The sequence below is a fragment of the Carassius auratus genome, chromosome 31 (genome assembly GCF_003368295.1).
Source record: "Carassius auratus strain Wakin chromosome 31, ASM336829v1, whole genome shotgun sequence".
Lineage (NCBI taxonomy): Eukaryota > Metazoa > Chordata > Actinopteri > Cypriniformes > Cyprinidae > Carassius > Carassius auratus.
In genome coordinates, this window is record NC_039273.1 from 3,714,812 (window position 1) to 3,737,596 (window position 22,785).

General features: G+C 36.6%; 1 protein-coding gene across 1 annotated transcript in view; it reads left to right on the plus strand.

The window, feature by feature from the left end:
* The window catches only part of LOC113051164 (receptor-type tyrosine-protein phosphatase T-like), a 123,881-nt gene that overhangs the window by 79,857 nt on the left and 21,239 nt on the right, over positions 1 to 22,785 (plus strand). Inside the window, exons 6-7 of the mRNA XM_026214756.1 lie at positions 761 to 935; positions 16,737 to 17,030. Of these exons, the coding sequence (XP_026070541.1) occupies positions 761 to 935; positions 16,737 to 17,030 (469 nt within the window). The remainder of the gene's footprint in view (positions 1 to 760; positions 936 to 16,736; positions 17,031 to 22,785) is intronic.

A 22,785-nucleotide genomic window follows, 5' to 3' on the forward strand; every position in this document is an offset into this window, starting at 1 on the left:
ATTTATTTATTTAATTTATTTTTTACTATGTGCTGCCTGTTTTGGCCAGGACCCGCTTGCAAAAAAGATTTTAAATCTCAAGAGTAAAAATAAAAATACCAAAAAACTAAAATATTTTGTTAATCAATGTTTAATTCCATTTACTTACAATAAATAAATAAAAGTTTGAAAGACTTTTTTTATTTATTGAGATTTTTTTCTGAAATATCTATGTTTTGTTTTATTTTATTTTTATTTTTTTATTGGGGATTTATTAATAGAACAAAAGTAGTTTAAACTGGAAACCAAGATTTCCAATAAGACCAAAATAAAAATGTTAATAAATGACAGTCATTTCACTTTTTTTTGTGTACATCCTCAAAATGTTGTTAATTCTGAGCATCTCTATTATGTGTGTGCATTTAATATTCAATTCATTTGCATTGGGAGGTTTTGAACCTTTGTCCTGAGACATATTGCTTGAGGAAACTTAATAACTTGTTGGAGATTTTTGTCAGCAGGAATTCTAAGCCAGTGTCTGTGTCCATCAAGTCTTGGATAAAATTAATTTTTCCCTTGGCTGGAGACTATAAGCCTCCATCTACCCTGTGCTACATCTCTGAGACATGCAGACATAATACCACTTCTCATTGTGTAAAGTGTGCATAAAGAGCTTGTGCCTCTGTCTTCATGTGGCACTATTTTGCCCTTTGTTAAACAAAGAAATGAAAAAAAATCAGTTAGACAGTGTTGGATGGATGATTATTTTTCTGTTTTTCAGCAATGGAATGGTAAAGACACATCTCTCATGGTGACCCGAGTGGTGAACCACCGGCGCTTCTCTGCCACCGTTAGCGTAATGGACACGTCACAGCGCAGCACCAGCCGTTACCGCTGCGTCATTCTTACTGATGGAGGATCTGGAGTTTCAAACTATGCTGAACTCAGCGTTAAAGGTGCGTATGGACACCTGCAAACTTTTATGCCACTGCATTTTCAAGGAACTAAAATATGATTGTGAATTTGTAATGATTATCTAATTGCTTTTGGCCCTTACATGTCGTATTTGATAAGCTCTTTTTTAATCAGTCTGGCTAATACTTGGCCAATAAAGAATTTATTACAACCTATTCATTCAATCCAATTCATTCAATTACATGACAAGCAGTATCTTTTACAACAGCCATCTTCCTCAAACCAGAAAGTTTACTTTAATTTTATGCGTGCACATTGAGAGATGCTTGCCAAAACACACACACACACACACACACACACACACACACATATGTTTGTTTTTGTGAAAAGTGGGGACATCCCATAGGCGTAATGGTTTTTATACTGTAGAAACTGTATATTCTATCGCCACTCACCAACCCTACCCCTAAACCTAACCCTCACAGGAAACTTTGTGCATTTTTACTTTCTCAAAAAACCTCATTCTGTATGATTTATAAGCGTTTTGAAAAATGGGGACATGGGTTATGTCCTCATAAGTCACCCTCTCCTTGTAATACCTGTGTCATACCCATGTCATTATACAGAGTTGTATCCTGATATGTCACAAAAACATGCCCACACACACACACACAAAGCAAACCCAAAATACAGCACTTATAACCGGCATCAGCTGTCAGCAGCAGGATTCCTCCTAAATTGTTACCAACAGAGTGTTCATTATTTCAGCTAGCATTGCTAACGACTAGTACAGGAGCCTTGATTCTTCTCTGTTTCTTAAGATAATGGGGTAGAGCCTCAGCTTCACTACACAGACATTGTCCCACTTAAGCAGAAATAACAGAAATCTTTATTTTCTTTCTGCAAGCCTTGTTAGCGTGTGGTCACTGGACTTGAGAGAAATGCAAGCATCTGTTTGGCTGGAGCTGTGCCATGTGTGACTTAGCATGGCCAAAAACACCTTTAGTGGTGCTCTTTACCCCTGATAAGCTTTGTTTGCAATTCAAGCTTATCTGTCCATATGGCATGTGGAAGTAAAACAAAAGAGAATTAACGAACATCTAACAGTTTCTCACCGCTGCTTTTGGAAAAAGACCTGATTAAACCCTTTAATCACTACAGAGACATCATTAATTGTCCTTAGTCTTTATTAGGAGCTGTTATTATTCATTTCAGATAGCAATGGATTAGGTAAATTGGCTTTTTACAAAGTACTAGAACATCGTTTGACAAATAATTCAACATCCCCTCTTTATTTCTATGTAGAGTGTTTTAATACCAGATAGGTCCTTCAAAGTATCTTGGATAGGTGAGGTGTCCAAGTCACAACATCTAACTACTGGGGTGACCCAGGGCTCAGTTCTTGGACCACTTCTCTTCTCTGTCTACATGGCATCATTAGGTTCTGTCATTCAGAAACATGGCTTTTCATACCACTGCTATGCTGATGAGACTCAACTCTACCTTTCATTCAATCCTGATGATCCGACGATAGCTGCTTGCATCTCAGCTTGTCTAACAGACATTTCCTCCTGGATGATGGACCATCACCTTCAACTCAATCTTGCTGAGTTGAAGACAGAACTGCTTAAACTGTGGTTCCAGCAAAATCATCGTTTCATCACAATTTCACCATCAAGTTAGGCACATCAACCATAACTCCTTCAAAAACAGCCAGAAGCCTTGGAGTTATGATTGATAATCAGCTGATTTTCTCAGACCACATTGCTAAAACTGTCCGATCCTGCAGATTTGCTTTATTCAACATCAAGAAGATCAGACCTTTTCTTTCGGACCATGCTGCACAACTCCTTGTTCAAGCTCTTGTTCTGTCCAGGCTGGACTATTGCAATGCTCTCTTGGCTGGTCTTCCAGCCAGTTCTATCAAACCTTTACAATTAATCCAGAGAGCGGCAGCACGATACATTTTTAATGAGTAAAAAAGAATACACGTCACACCTCATTGTTCACCAATTTGCACTAGCTACCAGTAGCTGCTCGCATAAAATTCAAGGCATTGACTTGATATATATATGACCACTAACAGTAGCTTGCTATATTCTTTTTCTATTCTATCGGTTTTCTTTTATTTATTATATTATTTAAAAGCCCTTGCTACGTGTACTGTGTTAAGCTATCTGAGACTTCTTATAGCACTTACAGTATATATCATTGCTCTTTTTGTTGTTTTTGATTGCTTCCACTGTCCTCATTTGTAAGTCGCTTTGGATAAAAGCGTCTGTTAAATGAATAAATGTAATTGCAAATGTAATATTTGTAATATATGTAAGTTTCAATGTCATATTAGGTTTATGTGAGTGCTAACTGTATTATAATAACATTTCAGCACTGTTAAGCATATTTAATAAATCTAATTTATTAGAAATATGCTAAAATTAGCTTATCCGTTTAATATTCTATGAACCTAAACAGAGGATATTGTATTTCTGTATTAAACAGCCATCCATATTGTATGTATTGGTGTCTATTCAAATGTAAAAATGTTTGAATATCTATGAATAATAATGAGATGACTAAAATAAATTATTTTTAAGGTAGACTGGGCAATAATGTTATTGCTGTGCCACTGGTGAAATTGCAGAAATAATGTTTTCAAGTAGGTTTCTCAAACACTTCTTGGACCCCTTCTGTCATTGTTTTATAATCTATAATCTATAATCATTCAAACAGAACTGAATCTTTGACTCAGACAGTAAAAGTAAGTTTAAGGCCTGACAAACCTGCATTACTGTTGGAACCACTTGAGTTGCATGATGGTGCATGACGGCTGAGCTAAAGCTTCTCTTTGCAGATGATTTAGCATTGCTTTTGCTGCTAGAGCAAGCACTGCGGGACAGTTTCAAGTCCTGTATTTGCTCTAAAAGACCTGGTTGTCCCAGTATCATTTGGGGAAACTTTAGAAACCCAGAACCAGGTAAAACTTCACAAGCATCACTTGATTGTTTGTTAAAGCCTTAAATAGTTACATACTGTTCATAATTTAAATATATTTGCTTTATATTGCATATGTGATGTAACTTTCATTATATGAATATAGACTACTGTTGAAAAATGTGAAAATAAATTAATGCTTTTATTTAGCAAGGATGCACAAATGTTATCAAAAGTGACAGTAAATGCATGTTCTTTTAAAACTTTCTATTCATCATTGAATCCTGAAAAACACTGCTTCACGGGTTTCTACAAAAATAATAAGAAATGTTTCTTGAGCAGCAAACCTGAAGAATCATGTGAAGACTGGAGTAATGATGCTGAAAATTCAGCTTTGTGTCACAGGAATAAATTATGTTTTAAAATATAGTCAAATAGAAAACAGCTATTTTAAAGTAGTATAATATTTCACAATATTGTTGTTGTTACTGCATTTTAAACAAACATCTGCAACCTTTGAGAGCATAGGAGACGTACTAACTCCAAATGTTTGAATAGTAGTGTTCAATTGTTTATAATTTTAAGGATATGGACATAGTCTCTTATCATTGTCATCTTGAAGCTGTATTTATTGAGCATCTGCACCGCAAGTAAATTCATCATAATCCTGTGGTACAGTGTGAGGCATGCAGGTACTCTATTGTCAAGGCTGTTATCTGCCATTTCAAGTGGTGATTTATGAGGTATTCTGCTGGAATTCCACATGTTATTAATGACCAATAATGTGTAAATGAACTATAAGATCATATCTAGTGTTGCTGCCCAGGACGGGAAATGCAACGCTACAAATTTTTGAAAGTTTTACATCCCCGTATTCATGACAAAATGAAGTTGTTTAACTGGCTTTTCACAAAATTCAAAGTCAGTTTCACCCCTTTATTTATACGTCAAGTGTATTTGTAGCACACAATTTTAAATAGTTTGAATTAAGGCTGATAAGTGCTGCAAGTGCAATATCAAATTTTCAACGTCAAACTAAGTCACTGTTAAGCATATTATAATAAATCTAAATTTATTACAAATATGCTTTAATCAGTCTATCATATAAATATTTTGTGAACCTACATAGAGATTTCTGTATTTCTCTGGAGTCATACATAAAAAATAATTTGTCTATATATTGACATTGTATATATTCACAGTGTAAATGGTAAAACCATTCTAACTCATGCTTTATTATGAAATGGTTGCAACATATGGTATAAGGCAGCTATGTTCATTGAATAACTATGATTATTAATTGTATAAAATTATGATAAACAGATTTTGACTGAGAAATATGTAGTAGTTTATTATCTGTGAATTTGTGGATTGATTTAGAGTATTATCATTATCAGTGACTCATCCAATCAGATTTTCTTGTAAAGTAATGGCCAATCTTTGCCAGCAATCAGTGCCATCTGGCTTTGCTGAGCATGTCCTGGGAGGATGGTGGTGCGTACTGGGGAAATATCCCTCAAGCCGTGAGTGCCTCAGGTGCTCAGAGGGTCCAGTGTCATCCTGGGAATTCAGAGGTGTGTGGATGCGTCTGTGTATGTGCATGATTAGGTAAGCCAACAGAGGGGTGATGTATAACATCATTTCCCTGGGGAAATGAATGGAGTGCAAGGCAATATGCCGCACAGCACAGGCATGTTAAATGAAATATGCATCAATTAATGCATGCGGTGCCAGGGACTCAGTCCAGGGGGAGGAGGTGGGGGCAGCGTGTGTGGCATGAGTGGCGTAGTTCCAGCCAGACACTGACAATTAATAAAGAGAACTTGCTGGAGGTGTAACTTTTAACAGGAGCTGAGCTGAACAGGCCAAAAGCTTGACCCTGTTTAACTGAAGAAATGCAGACTAAGTGGAGCTGCAGAAACATTATTTTCTTAATCAGTTTTTGGCCTTAACATCCTTAATGCAAGATAAATTTACTGGAGGAGTAAAATTATGTACAATTAAGTATATTTCTCATACCCCATTGGCAGTGTTTCTCATTTTTCTTGTTCTTACCTCATTAGAAAAAAAGGTGCTGAATTTTCAGCACCCATTATTCCAGTCTTCAGTGTCACATGCTCCTTCATAAATCAATCTAATATGCTCATTTACTGCTCAAGAAAAAAAAAAAAACTGTTATGAATGTTGAAATATTTAACAATTTAATATTTTCACGGAAACTGTAACTTTTAAATGTGTTTTTATTTATTAATAGAAAGTTCAAAAGAATACCATTGTTTTGTTTTGTCTTTTATATTTGACAAGTTACTTTTCAGCAGTTTAAAACTTGTTGAAAAAAATATTACTTTATTTAACTTTTCTTATAATTTTACTGAACTTTTAAACTGAGCAAAATGTAAGTATTTTCAAAACTTTTCCCAAACTAAATTTTTTTTACAACACTCTTTTCAATGTGCATGTTGGTCAAGCTCCAAAAAGGAGGTAAACATCATAAAAGACTATTGTGGATGAGTTGTATAACCAGTCAAACAACAAGAAAACAGAGAGAGGGATGGTGTGTAAATATGAGTAAGTGTGCTCAGTTTTGCCTGAACTGTAAGTACTGGCCATTGCATCCTCAATCCAGAAAGGTGTCAGCCACTGAATGTATGAGTGTGTTTGCAGGCTGAGGGAGCGCGGGGGAGAAACACACACTGAGAGATTAAAACGGTGAGTTTTATAAATGGGGTGCTCATAGAGGGCTGCAGGGGTCATTAATAACCACCGGCTGATGGCATGGAGAGAGAGATAGAGAGAAAGACAGACAGAGAGTTGCTAGTAATTGTAATGTGAGGGTACTTCCTTCCTGCTGGTGACCGTGAAGAAATTATTTGTAATTTTCTTCTCATGTCTCTTTTTTTATTCTTGTTTGCTTTGGCTCTTGCAGGATTTGCTTTGTAAATATGTTTCCCTTATGCATGCATGTGTCTCCTTTTTTGATTGCTTTCTCAGCCACAGTAACATTTTATTGCTCACAGGTTGCTCTTTCATAGCTCAGGAGTTTTAATGAGTTCACAATTATGTTTTATTACAGTACTTGGAAGGCAATAGAGAAATTCCTCAAACAATCTGGTTAGTTTGTTCTAAACTTCTAACCTTAAGTGCAAAAATAAAAATTCCGCAGCTAATTGAGCCTGATTCACTTGGCATTTTCTACATTTCACTACATTTTTTTAAACTTTAGGATACATTTTTGTTCTGGTACTTTTACACTTTTACCCACCCTTAAACCAACCCATACCACCAAATCTGTCCCTGCATTACCCATATCCCACCTTAACAGCAGCAAAAGTGTTTTGCAATACTTATTTTTTGATGTAAGTACATATAAGTTAAGGCCACTTAATATAAAGCGGGACCAATGTTTGAGCTCATACTGAGAACTCTTTTGACTTTTGATCGCAGACTTTGGTATCTTGGCAAATATAAACGCAGTCTGAGATGTTGTTGAGATCTCTTGTGAAATTCCACAAAAGAGATATATATCATGATTACTGATGTGTGCTGTGCCATTGCATACATACATACTGTACACACACACACACACACACACACACACACACACACACACACACACACACACACATATATATGTTTGTATATATATATGTTTGTATATATTCAGCTTGTATGGTCCTATTTTCGTCATAGATTTAAAATAAATACAATTACCATATGTTTTAATATATCTTGAAGCCACACTGAATTCAGTATTCTAATATAGATATGAACTCTTCTTGAATCTTCACTATCTCTCAGTGAATCCCGGGCCTGTGTGCCAGAGGCAGTGTGCTAGTCTAGTTAGCATGCAGGTCGTGGCATCCCCCTGGTTCATGAAACCCCTCTCTGCCTCTGACAAGACAGGAGGCCCCCCGAGGCCCTTCATCCACACCACACTCTCCCCACAGACTCACATCAGCAGAATAATAGCGAATGAGTGTGTCCAGGACGACCTTATTGATATGCTGCTGGTCAGCGCTTTCATGTGAGAGTGAATGAAAGAGAATAATATAGTGTTGATGGATTCATAGACAGAGGGATGGCCTCAGGTAGAGGTGCTAATGACAGGTGACAGCTGTAATCTGGATCGATTCTCTTTAGTCTCTGTTTGGTATGATGTTCGTGTAGTTGATGAAGGGCATGCATGGAATATTAACCTACTGTAAAAGAATGCAGTAGAATGCAGAATTTTTCTCAATTCAATTCTAAATTCTTTTTATTGCCCTGTACCTGTACTTTTATAAGATGTATTTTTGAATCCCAGTGCAAAAGCAGTTGCCATTTTATTTCATCGTATTTCTTATATTTATACATATAATAAATAATGCACAATTATGAATATGCCTGGATGATATTTTAATAGATTTCTTTGTTTGTTGCCTTAAAGTCAGCTGTCTAAGTAGTCAGCTCCCAAGGTTTTGGAACAGCGCTTGTGTGTGGTTTCAGGATATTGGACAGAAAAACAGCGAGTTTGCAACTTGTGTGTGTGGAGTTTTAACATGGACCTAAATGTCTGACAACATCACTGGTCTGTGTGTGTTTTTTTTTTTTTGCCAGAGGTGTTTGTGTGTATGATGGTGATGCAGAAAGCACTGTGTTATCTACACTCAGACAGAGAGAAGCATTAGTGAAGGATTTTGGAAATCTGTGTGTGTGTGTGTGTGTGTGTGTGTCCGTAGACAGCCTGCGAGCGGCCTTCAGTACAGAGATGGATTAGAGTGCAGTAATACTACAGCCCAGATAAGCAGGAGCCGAGGAGTTAGCACTTCAAACACGCGCAGCCACTTTATTTGTCTGTGTGAATATTTATTTATTTAGTTTGTGTTCCATAGCCTCTTGATGCACTGCTCTCCAAGTTCCAGGCACTTCAAAGTATATGCCGCATATATGCATTGAAATACATAGCTTTTTCACAGAATCTCCATCTCATAGGAATAGAGTAGTTCTGTTTCCAAAACCTAGTGAGCTACCTACCTAGCTGCATTATTAGGCATTGCAGGTGAGCTACAGACTGCCGGCTGTAGAGGAGTATAAAGGAGATGGCACAGACCACTTGTAGAAAAATATGTGGGAAAAGTCACAAGACTCAATATGGCGGCTGAATGTAAGTTATGTCTTTTTTGTTGTTGTTTTTTACTTGAAAAAAAAAAGGAAAAAAAGATCTGCCTGTTTCAACTTCAAGACAAAAACAACAACAACAAAAAACAAAAACAAATGCAACCCATACATTGTGGCAAACTCAGTGGGAAAAATTAATTCTACATCGTGTTCAAGTCTGGAAAATGTTGATTATAAGTATACTTGCAAAAAGGATACTTAATTCCCAGTATGTTTAGAGTAATGCATTTTTTGAGTTGGATATATAGTACATTAAATATATAGTACATTCCACTTTATGCTGTAGTTCACTCACGTAAAACAATATATATTAAATGCTGTATCAGATCTCATCTGTGTGATTGTTAAAATATTTGCAGTATAAATGTAAACTATATAATTGCACAGCTCAGTATATACATTTGGATATATATTAACTTTATCAGCATACATAGAGTACACAATACGTGTAAATACAGTATATTATCTCTAAAGTTGGATATATGAGTGTCCAAATTTATTTGCATACATACAGTATACTCACATTGGGTGATATATGTTATATAGCAAATCTCAACTGCTTGATTGCTTGTATTGTTGTAAAATATATTATTGTCCAGCTCTAATCTGCAAAATGCAACTGTAAGACGTGAATATATAATAAATATCAACATCATCATTTTCTGTAAAGATGCCTTGAAATAATGTGTATTCTGAAAATATATAAATACTTTTGATTTGACTTGATTTGGCATAATACTGATCAAGGTCAATTGTGAGTAAAGTTTTCACAATTTCCATAAAAAAAATTTTGGTCACTGAGGCCAAACATAAACTATTCTACAGTGTAAATTTTGACAGGCTTTTTTGATTTAGTCTTAGTCGTTATCTTGAGATGAAAATACTTAGTCTCAGTCACCTTTTAGTCATATGAGTTTATAAAAACATTTACAAAAAAAATGTTGGTAGGGAATCTCTCATCTGATTCCCTTGAGCCTTTCCTCCGAGGTTTATCCAAACAATAAAGCGAATGAGTTGAAACAACTGTGTGAGTCACTCAGAACCATTTCCCATGAGGGTGCCAGTATGGAGGATGTAGGAGATTTGTGGGTGCTGCTGTAGTAATTTTGACCATAGTTTAAGTCGATGAAAAGTAATTGCATTTTTGTCAACTTTTAGTCATTACTTTTAGTCAAACTGCAAGTTAATCAACAATGATTGTGACTCCCGAGAAAAACAGGACATCTGGCCACCTTATCCCTACCCCTTCGGGTGCTGAGGACATTGTTTCAGCTCGCTAGTTTGCATTTTGGTAGTCTATCCTGAGACTAGATATGCAATCGCCCCTTATCCAGTTGCAATCCAATGACAGGGATGCACATTTTGATGGACAAGACAGTAGCCTATAGGATGTATTTTGAATGTCGGGTAGTCCACAAATAACATTCTTGTCCTGTCTGGTCTTGTTAACGAAGACGTGGCATAAATTTGGTCATAGTTTGTATCATCAGATATTAGTTTTAGCTCGTCAACATCTCAAAAAATTGTTTTTGTTAATTAATATTTTTTTGTCATTGTCTTCATTGAGGAAATTAACACTTCTATGCAAATGCATGAACACAAAGGCTTATAGCTATCAAACACACAGGTTTGTGTTGTATTATATAGTGAACATTAATGTGAACTGCATCTCCTACAGTCAGATTTATATTTCTGGTCTGCATTTCTGACCTTATGAGGCTCAAGTTAGGATGTTGCCTGTGTAGGCAGTATACAGTAAGGCAGCTCAATAGATTTTGCAATAGAGATTTGTGAGTGTGTGTGTTTTACGTCTCCTTGAGTCCAGAGTTGTTTTTGGAGCAGAATTTAGAATTTGTATGCACAGGTGTCCTCAGCATGGCGTCTTTGAACAGCGCTGGGTTTATGAATTCAGTCTAGCGAGAAACACCTCCTTCCTTATTTTCACTGTCTCCCTCTGTTGTCGTCCGTTCCCCGTGCATTGCTTTTATTTGTCCAGACCTGAATGTGCTTCTTCTGAAAGAGGGTTTGAAGAGCCTTCGCTCCTCTCATGCTGTTCTTGCTGTGCTTGTATGTTTACAGCGTTCCTCCTCTATATTTCTCTTGTTCCCTGCTCTTCAACAGTGCTCAATACAATGCTTTGATTAAAGCATTCTGTGAGGGCATCCAATGGAAACATTTCTAACACTGATAGAAGGGGAATTTGTCTTTAGATGGAGAGAAGAAACAGCAGGAATTGTAGTTCCTGACAAAGACAATCAAACCTCCAAAGAGATACTGCATCAAGGGACAAGGGTCAGGTCGAAGCCACAGACTGCATCTCTCCTGGCATCTCTCATCTGGTTCCCTTGAGCCTTTCCTCCGAGGTTTGATCCAAACAATAAAGCGAATGAGTTGAAACAACTGTGTGAGTCACTCCGAACCGTTTCCCATGAGGGTGCCAGTATGGAGGATGTAGGAGATTTGTGGGTGCTGCTGTAGTCTGATGAATAGGTGTGCAGAGAGCTTGCCAGTCCTATGGAGGGCTTTGCAATTTTTTGAGTGATTTTTGGCATAATGTGATGCAATTCTTAAACAGAATGAAAATGTGAGGATGTTGCTCCATACGTTTTTTTTTTTTTATGTTATTAATGTTTTTCCGGTTGTGTAACATTGTAGACATTGTTCATCTGAAAAATTCTAAATTCATCTGATTTGTAAATGCTTCAAGTGAAGAAGCCAATTTGAGGTTTAACGTTTATACAGCTGGAATAATATCATCAATATATCATCATATTTAAATGGAAAACAGTCATATAGAATTGCATTGTTTTTACTGTATTTCTGATATACATAACATAAGAGAAACCCCAAACTTTTGAACAGTGTACGGAAGCACAAATGTGTATGCATCAGTTGAATTGTGGCTATTAAAAAACTCTCTGGTTTTAGATTAAATCAAACTTTCTCATATATTCACTCTATATCCCTTTCTCAATTTCTGTTGAATTGGTTGTTCCGACACACGAGAAACCAGATTGCAATTATTGTTGTTTCACAGCTACAAATTCCCATTTGACGGTGGAGCTCATCTCTCTCTCCTCCAGCTCTGCTATCAGACAAACCCGGTGGGCTTTGATCAGATAGCAGGGTGGGATTTCTGGAGATTTCTCACAAATCCAGCTGTTTTTAAAACCCCCCTGTGGACACCAGGTGATAAAGGCTCAAATTACAGGGGCGCTTGGCCACAAGGACACACATACACATGCACAGGGACTAATATTCCTGAACGTATGGCAAAGTATCAGTGGAAATGGGAATGATCTTTGTTATCAAGAGAATTTGATAAGAAAAAATGAGAGAGAGTATTTAGAATTGTGCTCTTCTACACCTGAAATAGTAAACAGTGTGTTCAGGAAGTCTCTTATGTCTGTAGGAAATGAGTTTCCTGGACTGAAAGGGACCCCTGGTGAACGGTTAATGCTACTTTTGTTATCTGTATCCATACTGTGTGGCACTGTGAGGTTGTGTCTAGCCTGTCTGAGCCTAGCATATTTCCTTATTCATTCTCATTTAATCTTTTTGAGAGAATATACTGATATAAGAACTAGAGAACTTGAGAAGGAGCTGAGATGAGCTGAAGCCTTTGTGTCATTCTTATATTTGTTTTTGTTCTGCCAGCATATTTATATACAGTCACTATCTCACCTATCTTCTTGAACTTTCAGTTATTAGTTGCTGTTTGTCATGATACCACAGTTTCTTTTTTTTTTTTCTTTTTTTCATCCTGAGCAATACATGACCTTAATGAGACTACAGAGTAATGAATAGACATCAGATGTTTTAACTTTCTTATAAAGAACATTTGTCGATTTCTTTAGTGATGTGGCAACAAACCACTTTGCTATCAACAACCACATTAAGGCCGAAAGCTAAAAATAGTTTGTAAATCATCCGGAGTACAATAACATTCAGCCAATCATCATGCAGCAATCACCAAGATTCAGCCAGTCATTAGCAGCTTCCAACCCTCATTTGCATCCAGCTGCAATCATAAACGCTCAATCCAAATACACTCCACTAATCATTGAGTTTATCAACTGCAGGACCATAAATGCCCACGCTAGGACAATGTGCTGACATAAAGATAGCTGAAAATGCATTAAACCATGCATTAAACCAAGTGTATTAATGGTTTGAACAAAGGGACTACTTCAAAATTACAATTTGGATGTGGCAGCTACCTTGATGAACAACACGCTGGAGTCCATTCATATGATAAATAAGACATTATCCATAGGCAATATCTAATTTCACACTAAAATACTGAAGATTTGTTTTGTGGTCATTATTACTGGGGTTTACTATGGCAAATTATTGGTCATGTTTATGGTGAGGGATTTAAACCCCTATGCTTAAATATTACACATACAGTACGTGACCCTGGACCACAAAACATGTCTCAAGTCACTGGGGTATACAAACATTGTGCAGGTCAAAATTACTGATTTTTCTTTTGTGCAAAAATCATTAGGATATTAAGTAAAGATCATGTTCCATTAAGATATTTTAAAAATTTCCTACTATAAATATATCACAACTTAATTTTTGTTTGTTAATATGCATTGCTAAGAATTCATTTGCACAACTTTAAAGGTCGATTTTCTGAGTTTTTAGATTTTTTTTTTTGCACCCTCAGATTGCAAATTTCAAATAGTTGTATCTCAGCCAAATACTGTCCTTCCATACATCAATGGAAAGCTTATTTGTATAGCTTTCATATGATGTGTAAATCTCAAATTTTGAAAAAATGTGAAAAAATCTGGTTTTGTTTTCCAGGGTCACATATATTCATTTTCTAAGCTGAATAAAGGTGAAAAATATCCAATAGACTTTAAATGAGGTACTTAAATAAATAAAAAATAAAAAAAACTGATTATTATAGAAACTATAAGTTTTAAAGAAACTAATTTTTTTTTTGTTTTGTTTTGTTTTTTTACCCCTTTTTTTTACCTATATTTCCTGTCTTTTTTCCTCTGGTAATCTCTGTTGACATTTTATTATTCCTCCCTTTCTGTTATCGTTTTTATTTGCTCCCACCTTCATATTAATTTCAAGCACTAAATGCTCTTAAGCTTCGGAGGTTGAAGGGTAACGTTTAAACTCTCTTTTCCAAGCTATAGCGTATCCTTTCCGGGCAGCTGAGGGAGTCAGTGGTTATCAGCTGTGGGTAAATGAGCTTTGGTAATCTGGCTCAGTTGATTACATGGCACAGTAGAGACACCAGCCTCTCATTAGAGTGGACCTGGGTGGCTCTTCCATGCTCGGATGAACTCTTCATGCACCGCTACTCACCTCTAACCCTGGATTAGTCTCTGCCCCACCTCCTGCTGAGAAAGTGTGCCAAAAGACGATTAGCAGATTGAAGGAAGGAACTAAGAAGGAAGGAAGGAAGGAAGGAAGGAAAGAAGAAAGAAGAAAGAAAGAAAGAAAGAAAGAAAGAAAGAAAGAAAGAAAGAAAGAAAGAAAGAAAGAAAGAAAGAAAGAAAGAAAGAAAGAATTAGAATGAATATTTACATTAGGAAGATAAAAATTCTCCTTGGGGAAACATAAATGTTGAATTCTTAAATGTTTAATGTTGAAAAGTCGAATTCTTACATTTTATAAAGAAAATGTTTTGTTGGCTTGGCCAATTAGTTTCTAAGGTCTTCTGATTGGTTGCTAGGGCATAACAATGTGGTTGCTAGGGTTCTCTGTATTATTTTCTGTTATAATCCTGTAGAAGAAAGGGAGGTGGGGAGGGAGGAAGGAAGGAAGGAAGGAGGGAAGAAAAAGGAAGAAAGAACAAAGGAAGTATGGAAGTAAGGTAGGGAGTAAGGAAGAAAGGAAGAGAAAGGATCAAGGTAAAAAGGAAGAAAAGATAAAAGGAAGAAAACAGGAGTAAAAAAAGAAATGTAAAGGAAGAGAAATGGACAAAATGGGAGAGAGGAAGTAGGCAGCAGAAGGAAAGGAGGAAACAATGAACGCATGAAGAAGGGAAGAAAAGAAGAAAAAAGAAATATTGTTTACCTTTCACATGTTTGAGGGTAAATCTGAGGTGCTCAATGGCTGTGAAACAAAGAAGGAAGAGACAGGCAGAGACAGGAAGTTAATGCAGTGCACGCCATAAGCTGTCTCCTGTGGATTTAATGTGAGTGGGTAGAAGCAATGGAGAGAGAGAGAGGGAGAGGAAGAGACCTTAGCTAAGTGTTAAGGGAAAAAGCTATAGCCCACCTTCTCAACTGGGATTCCAGAAAACGTTTCAATCCATTTATTCTAACAATTCTGCCGGCCAAGCAAGTCTGTCTGATATCCCTTAATGAGCTCCAACGCTTCAGCCGCATGCTTCACTGTAATTCCAGCCTTCATTTTCCTCTCACCATTTTGCACTACAAAAGCAAATGTCAAATGATGGCTGCAGTGGCGTGCACAGACCTCCCGAGGGGCAGGGGTGAAATGCCGTTACAAGGGCACAATAGCGGACCGGGGGTGGGGGTTTGGAGTCTGTACGGTTTTTGTTAGGGGTAGGCAATATCAAAACAAATATTTAAAACATTTTTATTTTTTAAATATCATGATTTTATCACGATTCTTTGTCATGTTGGTTTTTCTATTTTGCAAGCTGTTTGAACATCACATCCAAACTTATTTCCCAATTATAAAAGGTAACAAAATATGAAAAACTATGGTGGATATTTAGGAAAGAGTGCATGGGTGAAGATAAAATTCTTTGTTATTATTTTATTTTTGTTATTAAAACATTATAACAATGATACACATTACAAAAACAGATATTATACAAATAAAATAAAGTGTTTTATTTTCAGGTGCTATAGGTATATTTAGCAGGAGCATTAAAAAAAATGTATGAACAAATATAAAAATAAAACTGTATACATCGATTCCTATTAGAGGAACTGTATTAAAGTTTTTCAGTCAAGAGTATTGAGTGATTTTTTTTCTGTGTGTTTGGTGTTTTATTAACATTAAAGGAATAATTCACCCAAAAATTTAAAATAGTGTTTTATTTTTTTTCTTCATGTACTGAACTCACTCAAAAGTTGTTTTAAACCCGAATGAGTTTTCTTCTTCTGCTAAACATAAATGCTATTTTGAAGAAGGTGGAAAACCAAACAGTTGCTGGTCCACAGTGACATCCATAATATTATTTTTTTTTCTACTATCAAAGTCAATGTGGACCAGCAACTGTTTGGTTACACGAGAAAGAGATTAATATAGGTTTGGGACAACATGTGAGCGCTATACAAATAAACTTGAATTGAATTTAATGGAATTTAACTGTTCCTTTAATTACAGTCGGCAGCATGTAGCCTACTTTCCCATTAAGACCTGCATGCATCTAATATACACACATGCATCTGTTTATTTCAGGTGCTTACTTTCATTTTAGACATATCCAACTGAGTCTATACATAAACCTTGTGTGCTTTGACAGTATTAGCACAAAACATAACTTAGTTCACTAATTAGGCACCGGAAGGTTTTTAGCAACGGACCTCAAAGGGGCAGGGGCATATTAGTCACACATGCTATTGATGCAAAATAAACAGAAATATCCATAAAAAATATTGATTGTACATCTAATGTACAACTCTTGCTCTTGTTTTGTTCCACTAGTGTTAAGTGAAATGCAAAAGAAAGAAATATGAAAAAAAGTGAGGTGATCAATAAAGATTGTAGATAATAAACAATCCCCTTCTTTCTTTCTTCTACTTCAGCACCTCCCACACCCATCGCTCCACCTGAGCTTCTTGCAGTTGGTGCCACCTACTTGTGGATAAAACCAAACGCCAATTCCATCATCGGTGATGGCCCCATCATGCTAAAAGAGGTGGATTACCGCACCACCACTGGAAACTGGGCCGAGGTGCATGTTGTGGATGCGCCAACATACAAGCTCTGGCATTTGGATCCAGATGTGGAGTATGAGATTAAGGTTCTTCTGACCCGACCTGGGGAGGGTGGCACTGGACCACCGGGACCAGCCCTCATCACGCGAACCAAATGTGCTGGTAAGTGTCAGTATGTACAATTAGAAGTTACTTTGAGGAGATCAAAAACAATGAAGTGTTTCTTGAGCATTTTTGAAGTATCATGTGACACTGAACACTGGAGTAATGATGCTGAAAATTATGACAACAGGAAAAAGTGGATAGTGTGTATAGACAGCACTTCAGTACTCTTAACAGTCAGTGCAGATATCTGAAAGAGTCAAAATGAGACTGTGTTATTGTCACATTTCCTGAGGAGGAATAAGGAGAGATTGGGATGATTTGATATGAGTTTTGAGGGGGTGAAGGTTTTAGTTGTAATGATAATTGAGATTGTTACATTTCCACCACATAATGATGGTAAAGAGCAGGAGAGAAGACAGACTATAGGTGGGAACAATTTTCAGGGGTAATTATGATCGTAGTAGAGCGGCATGTGGAGCGGCACTCAGATAGACAGAGACACTCCTGATCTGATAAAGTGATAGTTAATGAGATGACGGGAGCAGATGAGAGAGCCCTAGGAAGTAGGGAAGACTGTGATCCAGGTGAAGTGAGTCAGTGTGTGTGTGCGTGTGTGTGTGTGAGTGTGCGTGCGCTCCAGGTGAGGGTTATTTGATGAAGGAGTTGGATTGTCACTGATGACACAGCGGGGTAGATCCAGGGGGGCTCTTCTGTATCTCCTCTGACGTGCCCTCATTCTCTTTTACTTCTCCTTACTTCCTCAGAAGTTTTCATTCAGGATGCATGCATGTTCACATATAGTAACTGATGACAAAGACATCACTACAAGAGTTGTGTTGTGCAAAGTTGTGTAAGAATTGAATTAAAAATGCCCTTCCCTAGATTGCCTTTCATTTTCAAGTTCATTTTCTAAATTTGAATTGCATTTGAATTGAGGTTGCAAGCATGATTTCATATAGCTGGCATTTTTTTATAGGGAAGCGAAGTTTGTCAAGATAAACTTGTTTTGTTTGAAATGTTTTTTGACAGTTTTGAATTAAATTTGAAGGATAAATTTGATTTGGACAGTTTGACCCTTAAATATCTTTCTGGTGAGATGTGCAATGATCTTGTGGTTGTATAAAAGCAACAAATCATGCGGTGTAGTGAAGGAGAGCTTAGGTTAAGGTGTTTGATGACAGAAATATTTGCCATCCTTTTCCTTTTCTTTTTTTATTCAAGAGTATTTGGCTGCAGATAAGTTGTGTGTATGCACTTGCTTCACATTTTTACTTGTCCAGGTGAGGCTGTTTTACATAATCAGTGCGTTCATGCCAGCTCACCACAGGTAGACATCTGTCAAATATATACTGTACACACATATATACACACATTTCTGATCCAATGAAGTTTCTTCCAGCCGACAGCACTGATCTGTCTTGTCCTTCCAATTCAATTTTTCTCCTCCACTCCGCAGCACAGGAGCTCTATTGGTATGCTTATACAGTCACACAGAAGGGTGTCCTCTTTAAAATACACATGCAGACTGGAGGGTGTCATTGTACAAGTACAGAAACACACACACATACATCCTGCATTTCTGTTTCAATATTTATTCCAAAACACAAGGACGCTATTACATGTAAACAATACTTAGTGCAGGTATTTGAAGTAAGTATTCAGTGTATGCATGTAACAATAAATTCCAGAACAACGTAGCAGTCACATAGTAATGACCTGACAAGCCCCTGCATCATAGCAGCGAGTTTTGTTGTGCATGCATCCCTTTCATTTTCCTCTGTGTATGTTATTACAATATCTACACTTTACATTGCACAAAACCTACAAATATATATATATATATATATATATATATATATATATATATATATATATATATTCGTTTTTGTATTTAAACTTCATACACTGTAAAGGAACAAAACCATTGAAGTTGTCACAGTTGACATGCTTCCCTTCAAGCTGCAGCCCACCTAATGAGCTGGAAGCCAGGTGTCAACTCACACTATTCTAGCTCTTACCACTTTTGGTCTATAAGGGTCCAATTGGCATTTATGTACAACAAAAATGTCTAAGGCTTTATCAAAGATCCAAACTGTGTAAAATTACTGATACAGTAGGAGAGATTGAGGGGAAACAGGAGTGAGAGAGGTCAAAGAACGCAATAAGGCTGATTGCGGCACCCATCAAAGCCTTGTGATCCACGCTTGTGTGTGGAGATCAATGTGAAATCCACTGTCAGCTTTCATCGCATCACAGCAAGGGGGGCATTTTGGGAGTGAGAGGACAGGACAGAGAGAGGGATTGGAGAGAGGTGAAGCGTGTCGTAAAGAACATGTGTTTATGAAGTGACGGCACTGTCTATCTGTCACACATGCATGCGCACACACACAGCAGTGTGTATCTGTCACACAGCACTGATTAGTCCAGACAGGTGTGGAGGTGCTGGTCAGGTGAGGTCTCCTTGAGGAAGTGTGTGTGTGTGTGTGTGTGTTGTGTGCTGCAGGAAAGTCACTGGGTCATGACCAAGGATGGACACACACTCTTCAGGGCTCTTGTTCTGGTATTGGACATGCTTCAGTTATTATCACCCATGAGTCCATGCAGGGTGTCAAACTCTGACATATGCAAGAGAATTTTATTTTAATGAGAGTTAACCCTCAGAAACCCTAGCATTAATAATGTTTTTGTTTAATGTTTACTCATAAAAGTTGGTGAAAGTTACTGTTTGTTTGCTTGTTTATTTTATTAATTTTTTTTTTTGCAGAAACTATATATATATATATATTTTTTTTTTTTTTTTTTTTTTTTTTTTTTTATATGCACTACCATTCAAAAGTTTGGGTTGGTAAGATTTCATTAAAAATAACTTTTTAATAGAAAATACTTGTTAATTTATCAAAACAATATAATATAAACGGATTGAACCGTTTTTCCTTATCAGATTGAACCCGTACACTGTTGACCCTTTAACCAACCTTTAAACCTACCCATGTCACCAAACCTGTCCTTAACCTTAACCGTATCAGACCTCAGTAGCAGCAGAAGTGTTGTCAGTTAACACAAACTTTTAATCATTTTATAACTTTTGTTCAAATCATTTCTAGATTTTCAATAATTGCTTGATCATTTGAAAGTTTAATAACATTTGTAAGCATTTTGACTTGAGTGAAATAATGATTTGTTTGAACATTATCAATGTTAAATAATCATAATAATGTTATAAGCAAACATTAACAAGCACATAATCTCACATTTCTAACTCTTTGAATGTAAATTAACTAATGATCCATTAAGCATTGTATAATGTTTATTAATGACTTATTAGTGAAAGTTATGATCAAGCAATGCTGAACAAAGAAAGGCACACAATATCCAGCTGATACTGAATCTGTAATATTAATACCGTTTGTGTGGGGGAAGTTATGAATAGGATGGAAATGCAGTTGACAGTTGAGATCTATTATAATAACTTTCCTGCAGTCCAGCCTCTCATCCACAGCACTGCTGCAATCCTTCAGGGAAATGTCTGCAGTTTCATGGGCTTGTTACCAGGATTCATATGGAAAGATAAATAATATTGTTCTTTCTTTCTTTCTTTCTTTTCTTTCTTTCTTTCTTTCTTTCTTTCTTTCTTTCTTTCTTTCTTTCTTTCTTTCTTTCTTTCTTTCTTTCTTTCTTTCTTTCATGCTGTCTTTCTTTTGTTTATTCATTAATACATTTGTAATTAATTAAGTCTTCTTTCCCTTTTTCCCTCCTTCCACACCTGGGTTCTTAACAATGCACTGCATCTTCCCATCGGCCGTTCTGTTTTTGTCCTGCTCCATCACCCTCTGATGCACTGACATATTCAGGTGTGGAGATCTCTGAGCCATTCTTTCTCTTTGCTTCCATCTAGCAAACATGATGGATAGAGTTTAGTCCTCTGCTTGACTCTCCAGCAAAGTGGATTTATTTGAATATATTTCCACATCGCTCATGATAAATCTTCCTCTTCTGCAGGGCAGAAAGATGGAGGTGATAATGTGTGTGTTCTTAATTGCTGAATATCCATTGAAGTGACTGTGGTGCTCTTAATATTTAATGCAGCAATAAATAAAAAAAAAGAGAGAGAGAGAGAGAAAAAAGAAGAAGCTCACTGGAAATATCTCATCTTTTCATCCTCCGCTATAAATTCTACACTGAGATCTTAAAGCAAATTTACTTTACCTGTAGACAGTTTTCATGGAAAAGTAGGACGTCCTCACACCCGCACAAGGCTAAGGTCAATTACTGTCTCCTCTCTAGCCTGAAACCTTGAGATAAAGCCTATCATAAAGAAACTGATTGATTTGCTGTGGCCTTTGGGACTTTTTTTGTTAAATTTATGACATTTTAAAACACAGCTGCTTTTCGAGTTAATTACCAACATATTTCTGAGTTAGAGGGCCTAATGTTCCTTCTGGCTTATATCCTAACATAATGAAGGAATATGTTCTGAGATACTGCCACTTTGCAGTCCATCATTTAATGATACACACACACACACACACACATATATATCCTAAGGCTGCTGTTCTCTCGTTTGGTTGTGCCTCATTTTTCTTCCATTCAACTTTCTGTTAACATGCTTGGATACAGCACTCTGTAACAGCCAGTTTCTTTGGCAATGAATGTTTGTGGCTTAACCTCCTTGTGAACAGTGTCAATGATTGTCTTCTGGACAACTGTCAGATCAGTATTCTTCCCCATGATTGTGTAGCCTAGTGAACCGACCATTTTGAAGCCTGTTTTGAGTTGATTAGCTGATTGGCATGTCACAATATTCTAAATTTTTGAGATTAGAATATTGGCGGGGTTTTGTTAAATGTGAGCCAAAATCATCACAATTAAAAGAAACAAAGACTTAAACTACTTCAGTCTGTGTGCATTGAATTTAATACACAGGTTTCACAATTTGAGTTGAATTACTGAAATAAGTGAACTTTTCCACGACATTCTAATTTATTGAGTATTTGTATTAAAAGGAACAAAATTAGCTGGTGTTTTACTGACACAATAATATTCATTTCAAATGTACAGTAAACTGCAGTCAGTAGTTTTGGACAACAATTTTGTTAGAGGCATGGTTTTCCAGTTAGCCTGTGTTGAATTTTATTTAAATACTACTGAACGAGTAGACGTTGTGCCAAATATCCAAATTCTCATTACCATGCTAAGTTTCAAACAGTAGGCACTTATCGGTAGTCAAAGATGATTTTCAAAACAAAGTTTTGGTCATTTTCTCCTTTTAAACTCAAAGATGTCAATTCATATGGGAATTAAATCAAAGAATAGTAGGTCATTTTTGGCTAAGAACACCCCTTTCCCGGGCGTAATGCAACTGCATTTCCATAATGGGAGAAAAAAAAAGACATTTTCAATTCAGACAGCAATGAAATCATCTCCTGTAGATACTGAAATAACCTCATGTTCTCATGTAAAACAATTACAGTCTCAAATGGACTTTAGTCATGAATCATTAGACGTCAGCGCAGCAGCAGATGACATACATGTCTGGGCACTATTGTCTTACCTGAGAGAAAACAGTTGTTTGCTCAGTAATGGAGAACGTGGCCTTATCATTATCAGTGAGAGGGTTTTGTAATGGATTTTTCAAATTTTGAATAAAATTCAGTTATGTGAGTAAATGTGAGTGGTACCATCCAGTGATATAATCCTAATGAATCATAATGAAGGGCCCTATCATACACCCGGTGCAATGCGACGCAAGGTGTTTGCTAGTTTCAGTTTCAGTTCAGTTTAATTTTCCCATTCCCAAACACCACGTCGTTTA